At 38.9% G+C, this 22,028-nt stretch overlaps 1 protein-coding gene across 7 annotated transcripts in view; it reads right to left on the reverse strand.

Moving 5' to 3' along the window:
* The window catches only part of RRP41 (3'-5'-exoribonuclease family protein), a 170,466-nt gene that overhangs the window by 49,342 nt on the left and 99,096 nt on the right, over positions 1–22,028 (reverse strand). For 2 of the 7 annotated variants that reach the window (XM_086484098.1, XM_086484097.1), the window contains exons 11-12: positions 21,642–21,731; positions 15,593–15,715 (exon numbers count right to left, since the gene is read on the reverse strand). In XM_086484098.1, the coding sequence (XP_086340224.1) occupies positions 15,608–15,715; positions 21,642–21,731 (198 nt within the window). In that variant the 3' untranslated portion in view covers positions 15,593–15,607. Of the gene's footprint in view, positions 1–12,032; positions 12,323–15,592; positions 15,716–15,864; positions 16,228–17,634; positions 17,886–18,197; positions 18,519–21,641; positions 21,732–22,028 lie in introns of those variants that run through there. The other 5 variants (XM_086484103.1, XM_086484101.1, XM_086484105.1 and 2 more) reach the window with 5 other exon arrangements.

Here is a 22,028-nt window from a genome sequence, read left to right on the forward strand (position 1 = left end):
ATGAGGGGTGTTTTTTATTTGGAGTGGCACAGACAACTGTGGATCTAAAACATATATTTTAGTATGGGTTTCTTGAAGGAGCTGGCTCTTTATTAAGCTACAATAAAAAATAAGGATTTAATTAGATACCAAGTATTAAAAAAAAGGATCTTAAAGGTAGAGAAGAGCACTTACTTTAGGTATAAATAAACAATAGATTCTCTAATTTGTGCATTGGGATCATTCAAAATCCCAATATCAACAGAATCCAGTGCTAATTGCCTAGTACCATGAGCAAGGGGAATGGGTGCTAACAGTCCTTCTTTCATGGAATGTAAAATATCATTGTTTCTTTCATTTACTTCTGTGGTAACTTGCCCATAATTTCTCCTCTGGGCCTCTTCATCAACAGCAGCAGTCTGTATCCTCTTTAATTTCTCTGCTTCCAAGTGACGTCTTTCTTCTTGCTCAGCTCTGGCTCTGGTGTTCACATCATGAGTAAGCTCATGAATCTTAACCCCATGATCCCGGCGGCCTAGTGGTATTAGCAATATATCCTTCATTTTGGGGTCAATAAACTCATTAGGGATAAGGAGCTTATCGTATCTCCAACGTACTCTCTGAAGCGTCTCATTGTCCTTGTCCGTTATTGTCACCCGGTGAGCATGAGCAGCAACAATGGTGATATCATTAAAATACTCCAGTAAAAAATCTTATGCTGCTTCTTGAAGACAGAGTAGGGCAACAGCCTTCCATCTCATTGTACCAGCACATGCTTCCTCACAAATTTGCCTTACTGCTCTTTGGAAAGGAAGTTTAGGGACACAAATCTCAATACATTTTTGAGCTTTTCTGATCTCCTTAAATAAACCCATGTTTCTTTGAATATTCTTCATTCTTGGTCCCTTCAATATCTTCATTGGTTTACCTGAAGTTTTCTTCTTACTAACAGACCTTCCACATGCTTTCTTTGCAAGCCCTGGTCCTTTCCCTGCCTCCTTGTTGTTGCCTTGGTTCTTGCCATTCCATTGTAAGAGAAAAATGCAAAGGATCTCTCTCTCTCTCTCTCTCTCTCTCTCTAGAGAGAGAGAGAGAGAGAGAGAGAATAACTCGTGTGGTGACAGGATCAAGAGGAGGATACAAATCATATTGGTGAAGCTAAATACAGACCGAGAGAGAGAGAGAGAGAGACTTAAGAAGGCCTCTGCCTCCTTCAAGGTGCAAGAATCATAAGCTTGAAGACCCAAAACAACATTCCCAATCCTGAATCTCTACTCCAACAGCAATGTCTAATCCTGGCAAAGGTAAAGTCAATCTCTTCACTATCATTTGGTCCATAGTTTAGTTGTGTCTAGGAATTGTGCTTCAAAATGTAAAAGACCATTTCACAATTCACCAACCAATATTGGATCACGGCGCGCCAGTAATGTTGTGGACATTTGTTAACATACTCCGCGCGCCGTAATCCTCTTTTGATATTGTATAAACGTTTATTTTGAAGAATAATATTCTTGGTTGTTTTGGTAGGTATTCCATTGTATGAAAGCCCATTAATTGGATCACGGTGCGCCAATAGTGTTGTGGACGTTTGTTTACATACTCCGCGCGTCGTAATCCTCTTTTGAAATTGTACAAACTTTTTTTTTTAAATAATATTCTTTGATGTTTTGGTAGCTATTCTATTATATGAAAGCCCGTTTAAATGGATCATGGCGCGCATGTAGCTCTGTGGATTTTGGTTTATGTACTCTACGCGCCGTGATCCACTTGTATGGCTTTTGCTCTTCACAACTATAAAGCAATTTTGCATTATATCCATAGTAATCATCTTATGTTATTGTGTATATGATTAGTTGGGAATAACTGTGAGATACCTAGCTATAGTTTGTTCAAAACTTATATGATCATTTGGTGCTCTTCTTTTTATTTATGTTTGATGAAACTTACATTTGTGAGTATGAAATAAATGGCAGGATTAAGATCACATAGGAGGAAAAGGCAGAAAATAGATCCTGAGCGCATCGTTGGCCAAGCAAACGTTCCGACAAGACTGCCGTAGCTGTTAAAAACATCAATGAAGAGGAATGTAGACTTCACAGAACTCATTGGTATATCTGCTGCACAGCCTGCCATGAGTTTGAGGAGCGCCCTAAGGTTGGAGGAGCCTGCTCTAGGTTTGGAGGAGCTTGATACTGATCCATCTGTCGGAATGGATTCCCCTCCAAAATTTACTTTATTGAACTCACTTAAGAGAGAAGTGGATTTTTCAGCACCTACTTTGCAGAGTGCCCAATGTGTTGCAACAATCCAAAAGAAAAAAGAGGCAGTTATTTATGAAGACCCTACAGTGATTGATGAAAGGCTTTTAGATTTTGCAGTTTAGTATGGGACTGGTGATAAGTTTGATTTGGTCTCCTGCATTTTTAATGCTCCATTTAATCTTGATGCGTTTATAGTAGCTGAATAGAGTGAACACTTGAAGCTGGAACGAGAGAAGTTTGAGCTTTACACTCAAGAGGGCAGGGTTAATGTTGTTGAAATGGTGGTAGTCCATTTAAAAGATTGTGATCCTAAAAGAAAATCTTACAAGAAGTATAATCAGCTGCCTCTTATGTACAAGCCTCATTGGTGCAGCTTACATGAACGGGAGTGCAAGATAATTCAAGAATCCTTTGGATTTCTAATATTTTTAAATGGATTATTTACAAGTCTTATGAAAGATCATAAGGAGGTCATGGAGGAACACAATTTACTAGCAGATAAAAAAGAGGAAAAGAATGAGGAATATATTGAAATGACGGAGATAGAGGAGTCCATTGATCTTGAAGAAGAAGCAAAAGAGGTGAAACGAAGCAATCTTCTCTCAGTGAAAACCTCAGAAATCAAGCTACCTCTAGATGTGTCAGGTTTCAATGAGCGGCAAGCCACCTTAATGCTACCAGGAGTGCCAGAGTTTGAATTTGCAGATAGGTCATACATTTTCATTCATAATATACAAAGTATTTTTTGTTTGCGGGAGGACTTTGCACTGGCCACTATCTCCAAGTATCAGTAGGAGAGGAATGGATTTGTTTCTGATGACAGTAGTGATGACAAGGCAATGGAGATCTCTAGTAACCCATTGGACTATATTAAACTCTGCTTTGAAAAGGCAAAAAAGTATAAAGAAAGCCTCCCTGATGAAACCACACTTCAAACTATTCAAAATAATCTTAAGCCTTCAACTAGTAAATAGGATATGGAGGATTGGTTTAAGCGACCGGCCCAGGAGTCAACCGGATCAGTCAACCTATGGAAGGATGAGCTTTTTTTGCAAGATGAGAGTTTCATGGTATAAAATCCCCCCCCCCCCCCCCCCCCCCCCCCCCCCCCCCCCCCCATCTCTGTCTCTCTCTCTCACACACACACACATACACAAACACTTCTTTTGTTTACAGCCATGGATTGCTGAAAAGGATGACTTTTTTCATCATCGAAGAAGACAGTTCCGTGGTAGGGATGTAGCTCTAGGACAATATCTTCCTAGTTTATGTGAGGCACCCATCCTAATCTTCCACAACGAAATGTCACAAGAGGGGAATACTGCAACCTATGCTTTCAAGACATTATCTCGCTTCTTAGGTGGTCCAATGCTTCCACAAAATGCTGACAAAGTTATCCTTGTCAACAAGCTTTTTAGGAGAGAATGTTTTGATTACTTGTCAGGATATATTAGGGGCCGTGCAGCATATTACTGCACATACACAGCAATGGCTTTATCTTTAGGGAAAGAAACCCTACTGAACTCTTAGAGTATGGCAAACATTTAATGATCAGATACAAGGGTGAGGTTTCAAATGATATTTGCAAATCATCAAAATGTTAAAATAGTTGTGGTACATATTGAAGTTAATTCTACAGGCATTTGTGGTCAATCCGATCATCTAAACTCTAACTCTCTTGTTCCACCGATGATTGGCATATTGCATTGTCTCCCTCCACCTGATTTGACTTTCAAGAGCACTTGAGTTGTTGAATGTGTGTGCTTGCTTTCTTTTCTGAAGTTGCAAATGTCTGAATGTCTATACGGTTGCTGAAGAGGCCAATACTTGCTTTTGTTGCATGCGATGAATGATTCTGCGATAAAACCACTGAAATAATTCCTTCAGACTGTTTGTCTTATTTCGAGAGCCTTCATGCTGTGTGTGTCTGAAGTAGGCATTTCTAGCCATGTAATGAAACTTCTCCAGGCCCTGGGTGTTCCATATACCTGGATTCTCATACTTTTGGATGAATTATGGCAAATGATTAAAAATAATGTGCTGCAAAACAAGAAATTTATTTAGAAATTTAAACACAAACTTAGTACTAAGACTATCTGAGGTGCTTTGAATTTACCATGTAATGAGTGATTTGAGTGTCAGTCCATGCTGTCTTGAAGGATTTTTTCAGTAGCTGAAGGTTCTGTTTAAACTTGCTAAGATTATCCTACGACCAATCATCATTCTTACACATTTGAAATAACATGTCAATGGAACGCCACACATCACTCTTTGCATTGCGAGTTGTTGGCTCTTGGTCTTTCACTACTAAATGAAGTTTTTTCCAGTGCATATACTCAACTTTGCTAATGTAGGTAGACTGATATACTCTCCCTCGCTTTGTTAGCTTCACATCTTTCATACCTTGAGGTGTAGATAGAAACTGGCGTGCCTTGGACCCACCTATGGATGGTTTGCAAGGTACATCTTTCTCATTGGTTGACCTTTTTTTGTCCCCCTATACTTTCACATTGCCCCCATGTAGACCAATATCTGACAAAACTAGTTCCAAAGCCTCTAGAGCGACTTGTCGTTCAGATGACTTTTTGATTTTCCAAGCAAACCCAATGTACAGATATACCAACTTCTCTACAATCCAACAGAGACCATGCAGTGTGCAAATATGGACATTAACAAGTGGTATATCCAAAACTAGTCCGAAATTAGAGTCTTGATTGTGACGAGTAAGAGTCTTTCGCCACCACTTTGGGTCCATCACTTTTGTAGGCTCCGTGCAATACAAGCATGGAGACTTTGCCATGGCACCCATTCCACAATTATACATACAGTTTAGTGTTTTCAGGTCATCTGCAAGATGCCATTGAACTTGAAAGTCTCCTCTCCCATCTACAGCCAAAACCTCTCCTCGATTCATTTGCCTATCAATGATATCTGGAATAGGGGTTTGATGGAACACCCAAAATAAAATTTCATAGTCTTCTTTCTTTACCTGCAAGATTAATCCCTATGAGATATGAAAAATAAATCTAAAATTTAGGTACAATAGACGGCTTGCTAGAGCTGCAAAATTGGAGAAAATTGGATTAATTGAAATGCACCAAGCCACCATATGTTTGTTTATGATTGAACATTGAAGTATGAAGGGTCATCAGTGGGACATTTGGAAAGAGCTATATTCATTAATGTGATTGTAACTCGCTCTAGCTTCTTCTCTTTAAGAATCTCACACTCATCTAGCTTCAAAATAAAATATAGAACACCACCTGTCTCTTCGAATGTGATATTGTAAAGCTCTACCATTCTAGTTTGCAACAAAGTGAGGTCCATGAAGATATTGTTGTACTTATCATAAGTGACAGTAGTTCCCTGTGAGCTATAAATATCTTGAATATGAAATGGACATCCAATGAAGTCTGTCTGTTAATTATTGAGCTGTAGTCTTTCCTTCCAAACACTTGCAGCTGTTGGTAAAAGCTTAGACTTTATTCCCTTCTTCACAAACATGGAAGAGATAGACTGTTGAATAGCTGAGTAACCTCTTTTACTAACTCCAAGGGAGTCCAATGTACCCTGTATATGCTTGGCAGGCCTGCATTCTTTGAAATGAATCTGTCAACGACATACTGTTGCAAACCTTAAAATTTTTGTCATGCATTATATCCTTTGCAAGACCACTAGTTATCAATGGCTTTAACTGCTTTCCTACATTGACCTTCGGGTCTATGTTTTCTTTGTCTGGATGGATGGGATCTCTACAAAGAAAGCATAACTAACATAAACAAAAACTTAGATTAGTTTAAATTAATTAGACAGTTTACAATTCTCACTTCAATGCTTGGATTCTTTTCTTAAGGCCGCCATACCCTACCTTCAACGTTTCAAGATTCCGTAGTTTCTTCTTTCGCACACGAGTGCCTAACATTGTCTCTTTGTTTTATAGTGACCGTACCTTTGCTCGCAAGACCTGTGATTCTTGTGTGTACTACATTACAGTCTTTTGGTCCTCATGATGCAAGTTTCAAAGTCTCTAAATCTCATTTTCTTGGTGCTTCACCATGTCTTTATAAGTTTTTGATTTGTTGTTTTAGAGCTTTACAGTAGCCAAGCAATCCATTCTCTCCATTACTTGCAAAGGTCAATAAGTTAGTGGGATTTGAAAATGCAAGGAAAGCATTGGTCATGGGATTCAATGGATAGAGTGAGCCTTTTGTCCAAATATCTAAGTGTTTTGATCCCTCTGCTCTGAGTCTCCTCTCTGTAATATCGGTGTCACTTTGATGTTAGTTTTGCCTCGCTTACATAGTGGCGTATATTGGGGATCAAGGTCAATGTGTAGATGATAGAAGGGTGTTCTAAGAAGGACATTTGTGGGAGTGAAAGAAGAAGCCATGTATGCAACAGGGCAAGAAAGGGAGGATTTCTTTAAGGTCAACGCACAGACAGGGAGAGAGTAAGGAGAGAGCAGGTTTGGAAGGATACGTCCTATTTCCTTTAGTCATACATTCCATGTACAGGAAACTCCCTCCAATTCTAGGACGTTCATTAAATGCAACTGAAAACGAATTATTCTTCAATCATCACGGCCGTTATGACACTGTGGCAAGAATCTACTTGTAAGTGTACTTTTCGATGGTTACTCCAAGTTTACAATTGCTTTTACCACACCTATTTTCTAGAGAGAGAAAGTCAAAATTCTATTTTTCTTAGAAGGCCCTCCAAATGACCTCCGAAATTTTTTGATGACACTACAAGCGATGAGGTTAGAAATACAGGCTAGTATCTTTACAAAAATGCTACATTGTGGCATTTTAATAAGTCAACACTAGGAGGTCATAATCTTGTATCAAACTCAACAACTACTCACCCAATAGGGCATCATGAAGGCAGATACAACAAAATTGCTCAGCAGGTAGAGAGAGAGTGTGTCATCGACGACCTCAACAGAGAGAGAGAGAGAGAGAGAGAGAGAGAGAGAGAGAGATAGATAGATAGATAGATAGATAGATTGAATTATCATCCACGGAGGTCAGATATGACCCATGGGACCAAAAACAAACAGTACAACGGTGACATTTGTAGCAAATCGCACTGAATACATATCAGTTAAGGACTGAGGGTCCATTGGAAAGATGGAAAGATGAAAAAGACAAAAACCTAAGAGGGATCAGCTGTGGGGAGAGCCGATTTGGGGTTTCGAAACTCCTGGATGATGGCTTTACCACCTCGGTAGACTTCCCATTTGCCTTGTTTGCAGGCTTCATGTATCTTCTTGAGCTCTTCACTTTTGCGTTTGAGTTGTAGCGGAGTGAGTTCTTCTGCGATACAAAACTTGGTGTCTTTGAGAAGACGTGATTGTTGGAGAAGCTTGAGCCGACCTTCTCTACTTTCGAATCCAAGGATGGCATGTCCACTTGGTATAGGCATGTCAGGGCCTCTCCAAGTGATACGGCCTATTGTGTTGTGGTCGACCTTGATCGGCTTGAGGGTTTCATTGAGGAAGTTGATGCGTTCCGAGAAGTCGTACTTGGTCGTTTCCCATGCTTGAGGTAGCCCACCAATGCGGATCTTGAGGGTATTTTCTGTTTGGAGTCGTTGTTCTCGAAGCTCTACTGTCACACATGTCTTCACCTATGCAAGGGTTTCCGAGTGTGTTTCAATGGCCTTGGCTTCGACTTCTTTCACTTTGTTGGTGGCGAGATCGACCATGGAATCAAATCGTGCCTCAAGCTTGCTAAGGCGAGCTTTGAGGTCGCGATTTTCTTCCATGACCCGATCGAGATATGCTTGAAGGCGTTCGATTCGGTCAGATTTACTTCGTGCTGCTAAAACGGCAGCAAAGCTTGGTCGTGTCTTCGCAAAGCTCTTCGGAGTGGTGGCTTTGGTCGTCATGCTTCCGATGCTAATCTTCTTCTTGTTGAGAGCACACACAAAACTGAGATTCTGTGTGAATCTCTGCTTAGTTAGGGTTTGTATGCCTCGGCAGAGAACTGTGGGCTTGGTTGGAAAAGCAAGGGTCGAGGCTTGTGCAAGAAGCTTGTGCAAGAACTAACCCTTGATTAATTGAAACAAACCTAACAGGAAATCGAAAACTCAAGATTAACTGAATCGAGTAGTCAAGCACGAGCCAGTCGAGTAGTCGAGCTTGAATCGAGTAGTCGAACAGTCGAGCCAGTGGTGAGCAAAATCGAATGCACTATCGCTGTCGAAGAGATTCGAAGAGATGCTCACTGTCGCCAGAGAATAGATGCTCACCGTCAGGCAGGTCCGAACTAGGCACTGTTGTCTGCAGGTCGCATGAGGGGAGCTCTGACGTAGTCGGCTGACTGTGTTAAGTGGTCAAGCTTATGTGGGAACCGTCTGAGAATCGACACAAAGGATTAGATTGTGCAGAGTATCAAAGGTCGGCTTGTGTTGCTTGAGACCGAGAGCGGCTCTTGTGTTGCAAGACGAGGACGACCACGACCTGTGTTTCTCGAGGTCGGCAGGGCGATGCAGAGCAGCTGCAGGAGACGAGATGCGTGAGCTGGGGAGGGGAGGGCGAGGCTTCTTGCTAACGCCCCCCCCCACAGTTTCAGAAATAGAGAAGGGCACTCCCTTCTATTGGGATAGAGCGAGAGAAATAGAAAGGGAGAGAGGAATTTTTTAGGGCGGTTAATTTTTTTCGGATTTCTATTTTTAAATAGAAAGTTCTTTTCTCTTTCAATTTTGCAAATTGGAACAAAGTTCTTAGCTATGCATTGCTTTAGAATTTCTACATAAATTCATCCCACAATGTGGGTGGAGAGAGAGAGAGAGAGAGAGAGAGTGTGAGAGAGTGTGTGTATGTGTGTGTTTAAAAGAAACCTTTTACTTAGCTCTTAATGTAAAAATTAGATTTATAAATTTTATGCTATTAACTGTTAAATAAAAAGTGCACAAACTTCAGCGATAACAATTAAATTACAAAAAATAGATATAAGTAATTACCATTTTCAATTGAAAAGTTACAAAGCTTAGAAATTCACATTTTTAAAACTTTGAGCTATTGATTATTTCTCTATGCATTCTTAGAAAACCTCATTAAAAGGGCTCTAAAAGCATGCCTCCTTACAATACATCTTACTCTATCTCATGTGCCATGGAGGGAGATTGGAGCCTTAAGGAATCACGCAGGTCACTATATAAAGGTACTATTTTATAAGATAAGCACCTCTCCTTGTGGACCCTCTAGTGCGTCGAATTAAAAAAGTACAACTTTTATTAAAAAAACATCCAAACATATTGAATATATTTTTTCATAACTAGATAATGTATTTGAGGAGATGACTTTATATTATATATATATATATATATATATATATATATATATATATATATATATATATATATATATATATATATATGGATGGAGAGGGAGAGAGAGAGAGAGAGACACACACAGATTCAAAATTCTACTTTAAAGGGATATTTGGTTTAACATTTACAATATAAGATGAAAATTCGATATTAACCCATGTTTGGCATGTACAAAGGCCATCTACCTTGCCTCGCTCTTTCAGCCCTGACTTTTTTTTAAAAATAATTTTTGGTTCAAATTGTCAAAACCCTTCACCAAATGTTTTAATCTCAAAGTGATGATGTCTACACCATTGGAAAAAATAAAAACTCTTTTCAAAACATCTAAAATGCAAAAGTGAAGGGTGTAGAAAATGAAAAGCTTTTTGCAATTGATAAGTGAAAAGACTTTTATTTTATAAAGAGTTGCTTATACGCAATGTGCTACACTCTTGAGGAATTTAGTTTATTTCTTAAGTATAAAATAATTTATGGTATTAAAAACAAGTGAAAAAGTCACGACGGCTTTCAAAAACAATAAGAAAGTGATAAAATTGTCAGGTTGAATTAAACTAGTATCAATGTTTGGGAAAGGGATTGCCTCAGCTTAGTCTTGAGCCAATTGAAAATCGAGACTAGCTAGCTGCGAACCATGGTAAACAGAAGAAAAATCGATGAAATATGTGAGAAAGTCGTCCAAAAATTTTACAAATCTCAAAAATTTTGCTAGTATTTCCGGTTTTCTTCTTTGTGAGGAGGAAACTCGACCAGCAACCGCTTAATAACAGAGACTTTCTTGAACATTAACACTTACTAAAATCAAGCTATAAAGCCTTGTGAAGTTGTACAATGAAAGGTGAAATAAAAAGAACTAATTAATATATGTGTGTGTATAGAATTTATTAGAATTATGCAAGGTGAACCTTCACTTTAGCATTCTAATGTTTTAGAATGCAAAAAAAAATAAAAATTGTGTGTGTGTAAAATTTAATGAAATTATGCAAGGTGAAGCTTCACTTTAGCATTCTAAAACAATAAAATGCAAGAAGACTAAAGATATGTCAATGTAGGATGTCAAATAAAAGGTAAGTCTCCATCATGCACACAAAACAATGAAAATCTCCCTAACCCAACACAACATTAAGGGTTTCTTTTAGAAAGCCAAAAATCAAAAGTTGTAAAAAGATTATTATGTTCAAATGTCAAATTAATTGTTGCAATCCCCTTCCAAAAAAAGTGAATGCATTTGTCGGGAAAGATCGTTTGAAAGGACATAGAGAATTCAAAAGAAAAAAGTTTTCTTACTTTTAAGGCTCAAAAGGGACACGTGTCAAACAACAAAATTTGGACGACCTTCATCCATATGGATACTAAAGCCTTTAGAGGCCAACAAGTGATTGTGACACGAGAAGAAAGCTTTAAATTATTGAAAATAAAGGTTTGTGACATGATGAAGGTTTGAATATTTGGTTCAACTTCAATTGTACAAGTGTCAAATGAATTGCATGGACCTTGAAGCAAAAATTACAATTTTATAGGATAATTAAGGGATTTAAGTGCTATAGTCCCACCACGTCACAAGTGCACACTAAAGCTACACCCTCCATCTAGGGTAGAGAGGCGGGTATAGAGACACTCAACTTGAGACACTTGGGTCTCTCTCATCCGAGCTCAATTTTCATCGTTGAGCAGTTCATCTAAATCAAACGAGAGCATCCATAGGAATAACTCACAAATAGATAGATACGGCATCATTTGTGCAATCCCGCATAACAAAAAGAGGGGCCAAAAGGAAGATGTACCCTAGGCTAAAAGAGAGCGAAAGGCACCACAAAGGTTTGAACCCATGCTCAAGCCAATAGAAATATCGTATATCAAGTGAGCTAGCTAATTATTAACGATATCATTGCTATTGTTTTCGGGGCTATCTACTTATTGGCCCCTCTACCCTAATTGCAAAATTGTTGATTGCTTCACCACATGTTTAAGATTTTAAAAGTGGAAGTTTTCTTCTTTTTTTCCCAATGCACTTAGACCTGCATGTCGTAGGAGTCGAATCATAGTAGGCATGGTTAAATCCCCTCATCTTTGTGTTTAGCCAACTTTCCTTGACAAGTGGGAGTTTCCTTCTTATCAAAATACACCCACATCTTGTTCATTTGAGCATACTATGCAACAGCAATCCATAAATCTAGTATTGCCAGGACCATGGAAATCGAAGTGCACAATCGTGAATACGAATGCTTACATTTTGTCACTAAGCTAATGGAAGTACAAAATAAGATGGGACATAAAACTCAACTAAACATGAACACTATACAAGTGCTTATATATTGTGAATCCACTAAAGAAGTGAGAGTATAGTTGAATGTGTGTTGATGTGATAGTGTCATCTAATAGCTGTGTGCGTATTGTGATGATCACACGGTTTCATAATTGAGGACATGGGTGCATATTGAATTGTGATGCGCTCCATACTAGGTAAAATGTAGCTCTATTATTTTGAATAGCAAAAAAAATTGTAGATCATCTCAACCCAACCAATATTCTTTGCACACTCAATCACAATCCAATTATACCACATTAGCATCAGAATCTCCCTTCACAGAAGATTCTACAATTGTTGCACTTGTAGTGGAACTATCCTCTTTCTTCTTAGCCTGCCTTGAAATTAGGACATCGCTTGATCAAGCGATCATTAGCTTTACAATAATGGCAACTTATCTCCTTTTTGCCCTTTTCACCAAAATTCCATAACAAAGTGCTACCTGCAAAAGCATTAGAAACAGGTGATTTATCACTCGTTGAAGAACCATGAGAAGTGGTTACATTGTTGTTACCACTTTTTCTTTAAGCAACAATAAAAGCTTGAGACCAACACATGCTATAAAGCACAACCCGAAGAAGACTGCAAGGGACCTGTTATGCAAAGAATGGGACTGGCAAAAAATTTGCACAAAAGGACAAAATTGCATCCGCAGTGCTCTCTGTAGTGGAAACGGAGACTCAAATGAGCCCAAATGGAAAATTTGAGCGTCAACAAGTATTTTTTGACCTGCTAATGCTCAACAAAGCTCACAAAAATTTGAGAAAGTGAGCATGTGTGTGCTAGCGATGCAGGCAACTACAGGAGGATGCAACCTGCTCTGATACCAATTTTTGGAATTAGGGGTGCAGGGAAACACACATAGCTTGGAGAAGACGAAGAAGCTCAAGGCACAAGATAGAGAGTAGTATTAGCTAGTGTGCATGGAAAGATAAGTTAGCCCTAGAGTGATGGGCATATATACAATGCACGGAGGTAAAAACCTCCTAGTGAGGGAAAAAAAATGCCCCGACAATCCTGAGTGTGTTTACACACATCATTACCACATATGTATGGTAACATTTGGCATAGACATCAAATCCAAAGTATGCATTGCAACTAAACTTAATAAACAAAAAACCAAGCAAAACCACAACCAAATACCACCTTTGCCAATCATTTTTTGGCCAACTTGATTTCTAATAATGAACAAAACCCAAGCAAAGAACAAAAAAACAAAAATGTACTACAAATTTCAATCCATGCACACATGGCATGAAATTCACCCCCTATGAACTTGGACTATAGTAAGATCCACCCATAAATCATAAGGTACAAACCTAGGCCATTCTCCAATGCATCCTTTACATGCCTTTTCCTATGCTTTCATGATAAGAGGCTGAGGGTTATAAGAAATATTAAGAGCTTATAAATCCTTGTCTTTGTTATCAAACCAATTTACCTATGCCATTAAATCTTCTCAGTGCATCCATAATATCCGCAGACACCCAATCTTGCTGATCTTGTAAACATATACTCCCCCCTTGGGGTCTTAACTAAGAGTTACCATATGGTATCATGCAAGTGTATAATAGGGGTTTTATAGGGTAAAAAAGATAAATTTTACAAATGAGGGTTCCGTATATAGAGGTCAAAAAGAAAATTTAGGTGCACACAAGTGATGTCTCGATACTCCAGCAAGAACATTTGGGAAACTCATAAATCTTTAGCAATCATGGAATAAATACCTAATTGTTAGTAAACCCCCTTGAACAATAGATATAGGACTAATTCACTGTATACCATAGGCTAATATCAAAATATCCTCATGCATCGAAATGCATAGGTAGTCTATAAGTGCATAAGAACTTTGTCTGGGCAGTAGCTCCTCTCAGTTCATAAGGTGGCATCAAAAAGTCCAAAATCCCCATCATAGATATAAAAAAATTGGTAATATTCCTTCAACCCCTTTAGTAACAAAAACCTCACTATACATCTGAACGTCACTAGATTCCATAACATCTACACCTCATTTGGTACCTAGAAAACTACATGCATAACATCTCATGTAGGCATAAAAACCTCTAAAATCTCATCCAGCTATTGCATAAGCTTTTCATTAGCCTCTTTCCCTTTTTACTAGAAGGTGCATCTTGGTTCATGTTGTTGGATACTCTTGTCATAGGAAACTTTGAAATCCCTTTAAAGCATCATCCAAAATAGCCATGAAATCTATGTCTTCATTGTGTGAAAAACCCTTGAACATACTTTCCTTATGCCCCAAAGAAGCCTCATCACTCATAGCATGCATACTAGTCTTATTAAATGCTCAATCTCTCACCTGCTGTCTAAACATGTTTATGAACCTCTAGTGGATAAAACTTAGCATGAATATAAAATAAACATTAATTTTCCCTTCCCTATCCGCATCACAACATACCCACTGACCTATAGCACTGAGGGACAGCATCGCGCACCCATTTTGAGTAAGCACTTCTTTCATTATAGTCATTCCCAAAACTTAGACCATATACATATGGACCATAGATAGAAGCGTCATCATCATCATATATCTTTGATTTAGACAAAGCATCCTTATCCTCTTCAAGCTCTAAATTTTTAGGCAAGTAATCTATGAATCGAAATTGGCATACTCTATGGGTCTCAAAGATTTTTGGCATGCCTATAAATAGTTAAAACTTATATCATCCTATTGCACATTCATCACACAATAGCAAGAATCTTCATTGTTTCATGACATGCAGATCTATTAGTATCTTCTTTAGCATTAGCAACCTCTATAAAAGTTTCATCAGTTTCAATTTTAGCCTTGGATACACATTTAGCTTGCATAGGATCTTCCAAAAAGTTACTCTTTTGGAGAAATTCTACTACATCCAATTTTAACTATGTTTTTTTCATCATATTGCAACAAGTTGTCATCTAAACGGCATTTAGATTTTCACGAATCTAGAAATGAACAGTTTCATAACATGAAATCTGCTTCAATAATTGGTTCCCTTATTTGTAGAACTTCTTCTTCAAAATCCTCCTATTAGCCTCCGTACACTTTTGCAATCTCTTATACTTGCCCACACAAATCTAGAACTAGGTTGATTCATACGCCGGTATATTCATATATATATATGTATATACATATATATATATGTATATGTATATGTATATATATATATATATATATATGTATACATATGTATATGTATATATACATACACACACACACACACAAATATATATATATATATATATATATATATATATAGACACACGTATAAAATACCATGAAATATTGTATACTTGTATAATATAGATATATCCGTATAAAACGGATTCCATTGAACTATACTTTGATCAAAGTATAGCTTGATAGAAACCCGCTTTTTCTATATAAAAAAGCACTAAAATTTCAAACAAACTGTCAAGAGCTTTCATTTGTCAGCTTGCCACTACACTTGTCAACATCTTCTACATCCTCTTACATCTTTGTCAGCTACTTCAAGTGATTTGTAAACTTTTTATATTCGTTTATTATTTACAATTACCATTTTCTTTTTTGCTACTCCTGCTATTGTAGAGTATAGTCTCACACTTCAAGGTTAGTTTGCAAGTTTGTAACATGTCCCTAACTATGCAAACCACAATGTCACACTGAAGGGAGGGTTTAGAGCTTAGGTACGCATTCTTGGTTATGTAGACCTTCATGTCATACTACAGGGGAGTTAGAAAACTAGACACTTTGTTCTTCTCTATGGAGACCATCAAGTCGCACTCCAGGAAGAGTTTGGGTGGGAGTGCCAAGTTCCTCGTCTCTAGCTTTGCAGACCATTGCATTGCACTACATGGAGGGCCCAGTTTTAAATAAAAGCATGTCTCTGGTTGTGCAAACCAGTGCATCGCACTGTAGAAAGGCCTTAAGAAACGACATACACGTATCTTCAATGAAGTAGTTGACAACTTATTCAATACAATTTATTGCAAAAGCAATAACAACTAGAAGATGTGCTCAATTGTCATATATTCCAGGTTTGCACACACACATACCTACTTAAACGGTTGCACATCCAATTGTGTAACCCTTCAAACTGGTTTTTGTGTTTACCTTCACATATAATAGATGTGCTAATTGTGCATAATTCATATTTCTCATTGAATCCATAATCGATCATTTGGAACAAGACGCTTTACTTCAAGTTTTACATAAGTATGTATTGTTGCCTTGTCCTTGATTGTGTAGGTCACTGTGTCGCACTACAGGGAGGGCTTAGATATAAGCAAACGCTCTGCCTCTAGCTATGTAGACCACCACGTTGCATTGCAAAGAGAGGTTAAGAAGTAGCACACACTTACCTACAATGAAATAACTAATCACTTATCCAAAACAATTCATTACAGATTGGATGAGAAAGATGTGCACACTTTGCACATTTTGTCATATTGAAAAACACACATACAAACCTACTTTAAGGGTTGTAAAACCACTTGTACAACACTTTAACTTAGATTTTTGTGTATTTTCAAATATGACATGTGCAATTGACAAATGCAACAATTATGCACATCTTATATTTTTTACTAAGTCTGTAATCGATAATTTTGGGCAAGGTCACATACTTTACTTCAGAGTCCAAATAGCTGTGTATGTTCGTCTTCTCCTTGACTATGCAAATCATCCCTTCTATAGTTCTTTTCTAAGGTACATGTATCAATAATGGGACATCACTATCGCAACATAAATGACATGATCCTAAGTCAAAAACAAGGTCACGTACCAGAAGATACCAAAAGATGAAGCTCTTTTGTGGCCTCATCCAATGCACTATGTATGTCCGAACAAGCTGGCCCGTTTTGGATTGCATGATTTTCTATAGGAGTTTTTCCTATATTCTCATATCCCGAAATGCAAGATGCATGCATTTGTGTCTATTTTCTATGTTTACAAAATGGTGCATATGTATATTAAACTCCGGAGATCGTTCGTAATTAGTGATTTACCTTGTATCCCTCCTCCCTGGCTGCTCTCATCTTTGCTCAATCTTTAGATGAACATTGTGATTTATATCTGGGTCTCTCTCTCTCTCTCTCTCTCTCTCTCTCTCTCTCTCTCTCTCTCTCTCTCTCTCTCTCTCTCTCTCTCTCTCTCTCTCTCTCTCTCTCGGGATAGTTTCCTACGACGTTAAAACTATCCTGCATGCGGTCAGAACTGCCCTGAAGTCTCTTGAAATGACCCTTGAGAGTAGAGATCAACTCTAGCCAAAAGTCGCGAACAGTCTCCGGCGGTAGGACAAGGCGAGCCTCGAAGATGCTACAAAAAATCTGTCTAATGGCACGTCGTAAGCCATGGGACAAGTGTCCATGTAGGCAGCCCTAGAAAAGAGAAAACGCTCTATGTATGTAGTCGTCTTCGCACCATGCTCCTTTATAGGTTTTATCAATGTACTATGGATATCCACGTGAAATAAATCTGGTCGTATATGACAAGTAACCTTGCTACCACCTATGCATACCACACCTTGTACTAGGACTTCGAAGGCAACCGAGCATAACAATCTCGTGGGAGCTCTCGGAAGCTGTGTATGAATGCCAGGGCCTCCACTACCAGAGGAGCAACAGCCAACTCTACTCGGATGATCGCATGGCGGATTGAGGCCTTAGCCTTGATCATCCTAGGTGGAGAGAGAGAGAGAGGGAGATAGATGATCAAGGCCTTAGCCTTGATCATCCTTGATCAACCTAGCTCTTATCGTTTCAAATATGTCAAACTCAAAGAAAAATCTTAAATTGCTATTTTGCCATACCGAATTTGAGCATTTAGCTTTAAAAAATCTTAGCGACTACCATAGATTTTGGGATAAATCCCAGTTATCTCTATGGTTTGACCTTTCAAAAAAATGTGCAAGGAATTATTTTTTCAGAGCAATGGCACCCATTGTATAGAGTCCCTTGCACTGCAAAAGAGATCTTAACTAGGTGTGATGGCATGCGCTTCATGTACCTTACGCCTTGAACTGAAACACCACGTTAATTCTTCATGTTAGAAAATAAAAGTTTCTTAAAGACTAACTCAAGAATAGAATTGTATTATTTTTAACAGGAACATTTGGAATGGCTTGCTGATAGCTTTTGCTGAGAGAGAGCAAAAACATGAAAGGAACTTTCCTTTACTTCCCTCTGAAACAAGTAGTTTTCAGCGGGTGCGTGCACATGTGTATGTGTGTGTGTGTGTGTGTGTGTGTGTGTGTGTGTGTGTGTGTGTGTGTGTGTGTGAGAGAGAGAGAGAGAGAGAGAGAGAAGGGAGGGGGTAAATCCAAATGCTTGCATCTCACAAACATTCTTTATCCTGTCTACAACATTTTTTACTGCAAAAAAAGATCTGATGATTGCTCGACATACAAATGTTTATGTAACGAGCATCTCTAAAAATAATCTTCAACAAAACCTCCTAGCTTTAGTTAAGAGGTTTTGTTGCTTTGAGCAAAATAAGGAATCAAAGCCTTGATTTTAAACTTTAACAACGCCTTTGGCAAAGGCCAGCTTTAGTTACTTGCACATGCCGAGCAACAGAAGGAATCAAAGCGTTCATTTTAAACTTTGACTACGCCTCTGGCAAAGGCCAGCTTTTGTGTGTTCTCCAGTAACACCTAAACAACATCCTCTCTCTCTCTCTCTCTCTCTCTCTCTCTCTCTCTCATGCACACGCGCACAAACACTCAGCCTTATTAAGCATACCAAATAACTGCCGATGCCGCAAGCACCCGGCTGTACAACATGGGAGGCATACAACCCCAAAAGAACATAGCATTAAGCTGGTACACTCCTGGCTAACCATCCAAGGGAAAAGTCCAACTAAACCATGTACAAAATCAAAAAGCTAGGAATGAAAAAACTCCTGCAGAGGGTAAGAAATGCTCTCTGGCAACCCAAAAGCAAAGGAGAAGGTATGGAAGGTGGGCCCCTAGTGGGATCCAAAAAGAGATGGATCGCTCGCGACCAAGCGGATGGGCCAACTGAGTGTTTGGAGAAAGTGTCTCAGCTACAATTCTTCTTTCAATAAGAACTTAAATGATGTCATGAGAGCAAGAGAAAAAAACAAAAAATCCAAGCAAAATCATAAAGAAAGTGTAAAAAGTACGAAAAATAGCTTTTTTCTTGAGATTTGATTTTTCCCAAATACTCGGCCAACTAGAAGAAGACCAGTCTAGGATCAACAAAGCTAACCCTGCCTAGGGTACATTGCTATGCCATAAGCTACCAGGACGAGGGAGAAGTAGCACTGGGAACCAGTGAAGACCCCACTAGGAACAAACAAAGTGGAGGATGGACCAAGGGAAAGGGAAAGTTTGAGGAGTGACACCCATGCCACCACCACATCACAATCAAACGATTGAAGATGCACTCTCAACGGAACTAAAACAGAATGTCAGATTCAAAGCAGAATACTTCAAGCTGGCTATTTGTTCAAGAAATAACACCATCGGTGACAAGGACACTGTAGAGGCCAGTGAGTTGCCAAGACATGAAATATGGGCACAAAGTCGCCTCTGCTGCTCCTCGTAGGTCTTCTCCTGATCGGAATGTTCCTCTGGCTCCATAGTCATCACTCTGGAAGTCTTGGATGATAGACAGAAACAGCACGAGGTTGGCTTCTTTAAAAAGATATCATCTAGAGTGGGGAAAAACTGCACACCAATACATGTTTGTGAAGAACACAGCTCCAAATGTGATGACACCCAAAGCTACCAGAGATCAGTCGTCACCAGAGAATGGAAAAACTGTAACTATGTAGGTCATCCTTCATTGTAAGATGAGCATACTTCTAGCCAGGTGTGCAATCTGGCTAATCAGCATGGGCAAGCACCGTGTATGAGTGGAGCAAAGAAAAGCTGCACCCCGTTGTCAGACGGAAATTCCTAGAAATTGGCCACTAAGAACCGGGACTAGAGGTTGGATCAATACAGATTCCTTTTTAAAAGGGTCTCCCAGTTTGGCCAAGATGCTAAACACATATAAAGAGCCTCTTGTTGCTTGAATGTCTACGAAGGCGTCCTGTGCCTAACCAAACAGACCAAAAACACAGTATCGGCTTACTCCTTAGGAATGTCCAGGGTAAAACAGTGGCAGCTTCAAGAATCGATGGTGAAAAATTTAAACTTAATGGACCAATCAAGACCTACTGGCTCCTAGAAGATGTCTTAGAATACAACACTGCTCGTTGACTTCATCCTTTGTTGTATATGGTTTACCATTATATTGGTGGGTTCGTTATTTTATTCATGCGAAGATTCGTTCGTCCGCTGTCTGGCAGTAGCGCACACAGAGCAAGCAAAACCCCTGCAGTGATCCAGATTCGAACCCGAGATCAGTCACATCAGAAGTCCCTGTGCTAACCACCTCAGCCGTCTGCTTTTGCAGTTGCCATCTTCTGTCTTTAATTTCAAAAAAAATGTTACAACCTCCTCCGAGCATGTGATCCACCTATGGTTTCCACCTGTTCCCGCCTTGATTTTCAGGTCCCTGCCATGACATCCCCTTCAATTATGAACCCCATCGTCACCCCTCAGGATTGTCGCCCTTTTTTTTTATATTTCAGCTCTGTCATGAGAATCTGTTCAAGATTCGTCACCCACTTTCTTTTTTGAAAATCGTATGTACCCGCACATAGAGCAAGCAAAACCCCTGCAGTGATCCAGATTCGAACCCGAGATCAGTCACATCAGAAGTCCTTGCGCTAACCACCTCAGCCGTCTGCTTTTGCAGTTGCCATCTTCTGTCTTTAATTTCAAAAAAAATGTTCCAACCTCCTCCGAGCATGTGATCCACCTATGGTTGCCACCTGTTGCCGCCTTGATTTTCAGGTCCCTGTGTTGACATCCCCTTCAATTATGAACCCCATCGTCGCCCCTCAGGATTGTCGCCCTTTTTTTTTATATTTCAGCTCTGTCATCGGAATCTGTTCAAGATTCGCCACCCACTTTCTTTTTTGAAAATCGTAGGTACATACTACTGGACCTAAGGTCCATGTCTTTAAAGGGGTTCTAGCAGTTTTCTCTTGACGAATACTTTCCAATCAGATATCATTGTGAATTGAAAATGCACTCTCAAGGGACATAGACCTCCACTCTGTGCAAGACAAACAAGTTTGCAAATTCCCATATGAAATGGTACACTAACTATTATGATCCTGTCACAAATGAGACACAACTCTTACTTTCTTATGCCTACAATATCAGGAGAGCTCAGTCATGATTCAAAATAAGCTCAAAATACAGCCGATGTCCCTTCCATTGAGCATCCATTACCAGGCCCAAACCATTCGGTGCAAGAACTCTAAACTACGCAAACTTGTACATAAAAATACCTACTTCTCTATGCGACTTGGGATACCCAAAATGCTTCAAGCATAACAAAAAACTTCCATGCATTCAAGCTACCAGACCAAATGTTGCAGAAACTCAACAAAGACCATCCCGGTGCTGGCAAACAGCAGGGTCTTTGTTTCTAATCCAAAAAAAAAAAACATTATTTACTTGAAACTGCTAGGTTATGCAAAAAAAATAGGCCAGATTACTTGACTGACACTTTTAAACAGTTACACAATTTTAAACAATCACAACACCGATAAGACAACACAAAGACTTGATCCTAGAATTCAAACTCCACACGCCCACACAAACAAAAGACAAAAGAACAAGTTCTTAAATCCTACAGTAAGCTTACTTGACAGATCACTACAAATTAAAGACATTGAGGTTACAAAAGCTTACATTTCTCATGTAATTTGCTACTGCCACGCATCCTTTATTTCCCAGCTCATAAACTCTCTCAAACATGTCCATAGAAAGTTTCGCATCCATCTACAAGTCGTGATACAAAATGAAGTCACACACTAGCATAAAATTTTACCTAGAAATTGACCAAATGCATGTGAGAGAAATGCATTAAATGTATCATTTGAGGTTTGCAAAAAGCCAAAATAACCTATGAGTTCAAAAGGTTATAACCATCTGATATGCGATAAAACTGCCTAGAAAATAATGAAAAATGCAGAGCCCAACAAGAGAATAAGAAAGCTAAGAAAGAAAGACAGTATTAATGTCTCAAAGAAACCATTGTGGCCTATGAGACCAAAACAATTTACACAAAATAATTCT

The sequence above is a fragment of the Adiantum capillus-veneris genome, chromosome 2, assembly GCF_014529385.1.
Source record: "Adiantum capillus-veneris isolate H3 chromosome 2, ASM1452938v2, whole genome shotgun sequence".
In the NCBI taxonomy this organism is placed as follows: domain Eukaryota; kingdom Viridiplantae; phylum Streptophyta; class Polypodiopsida; order Polypodiales; family Pteridaceae; genus Adiantum; species Adiantum capillus-veneris.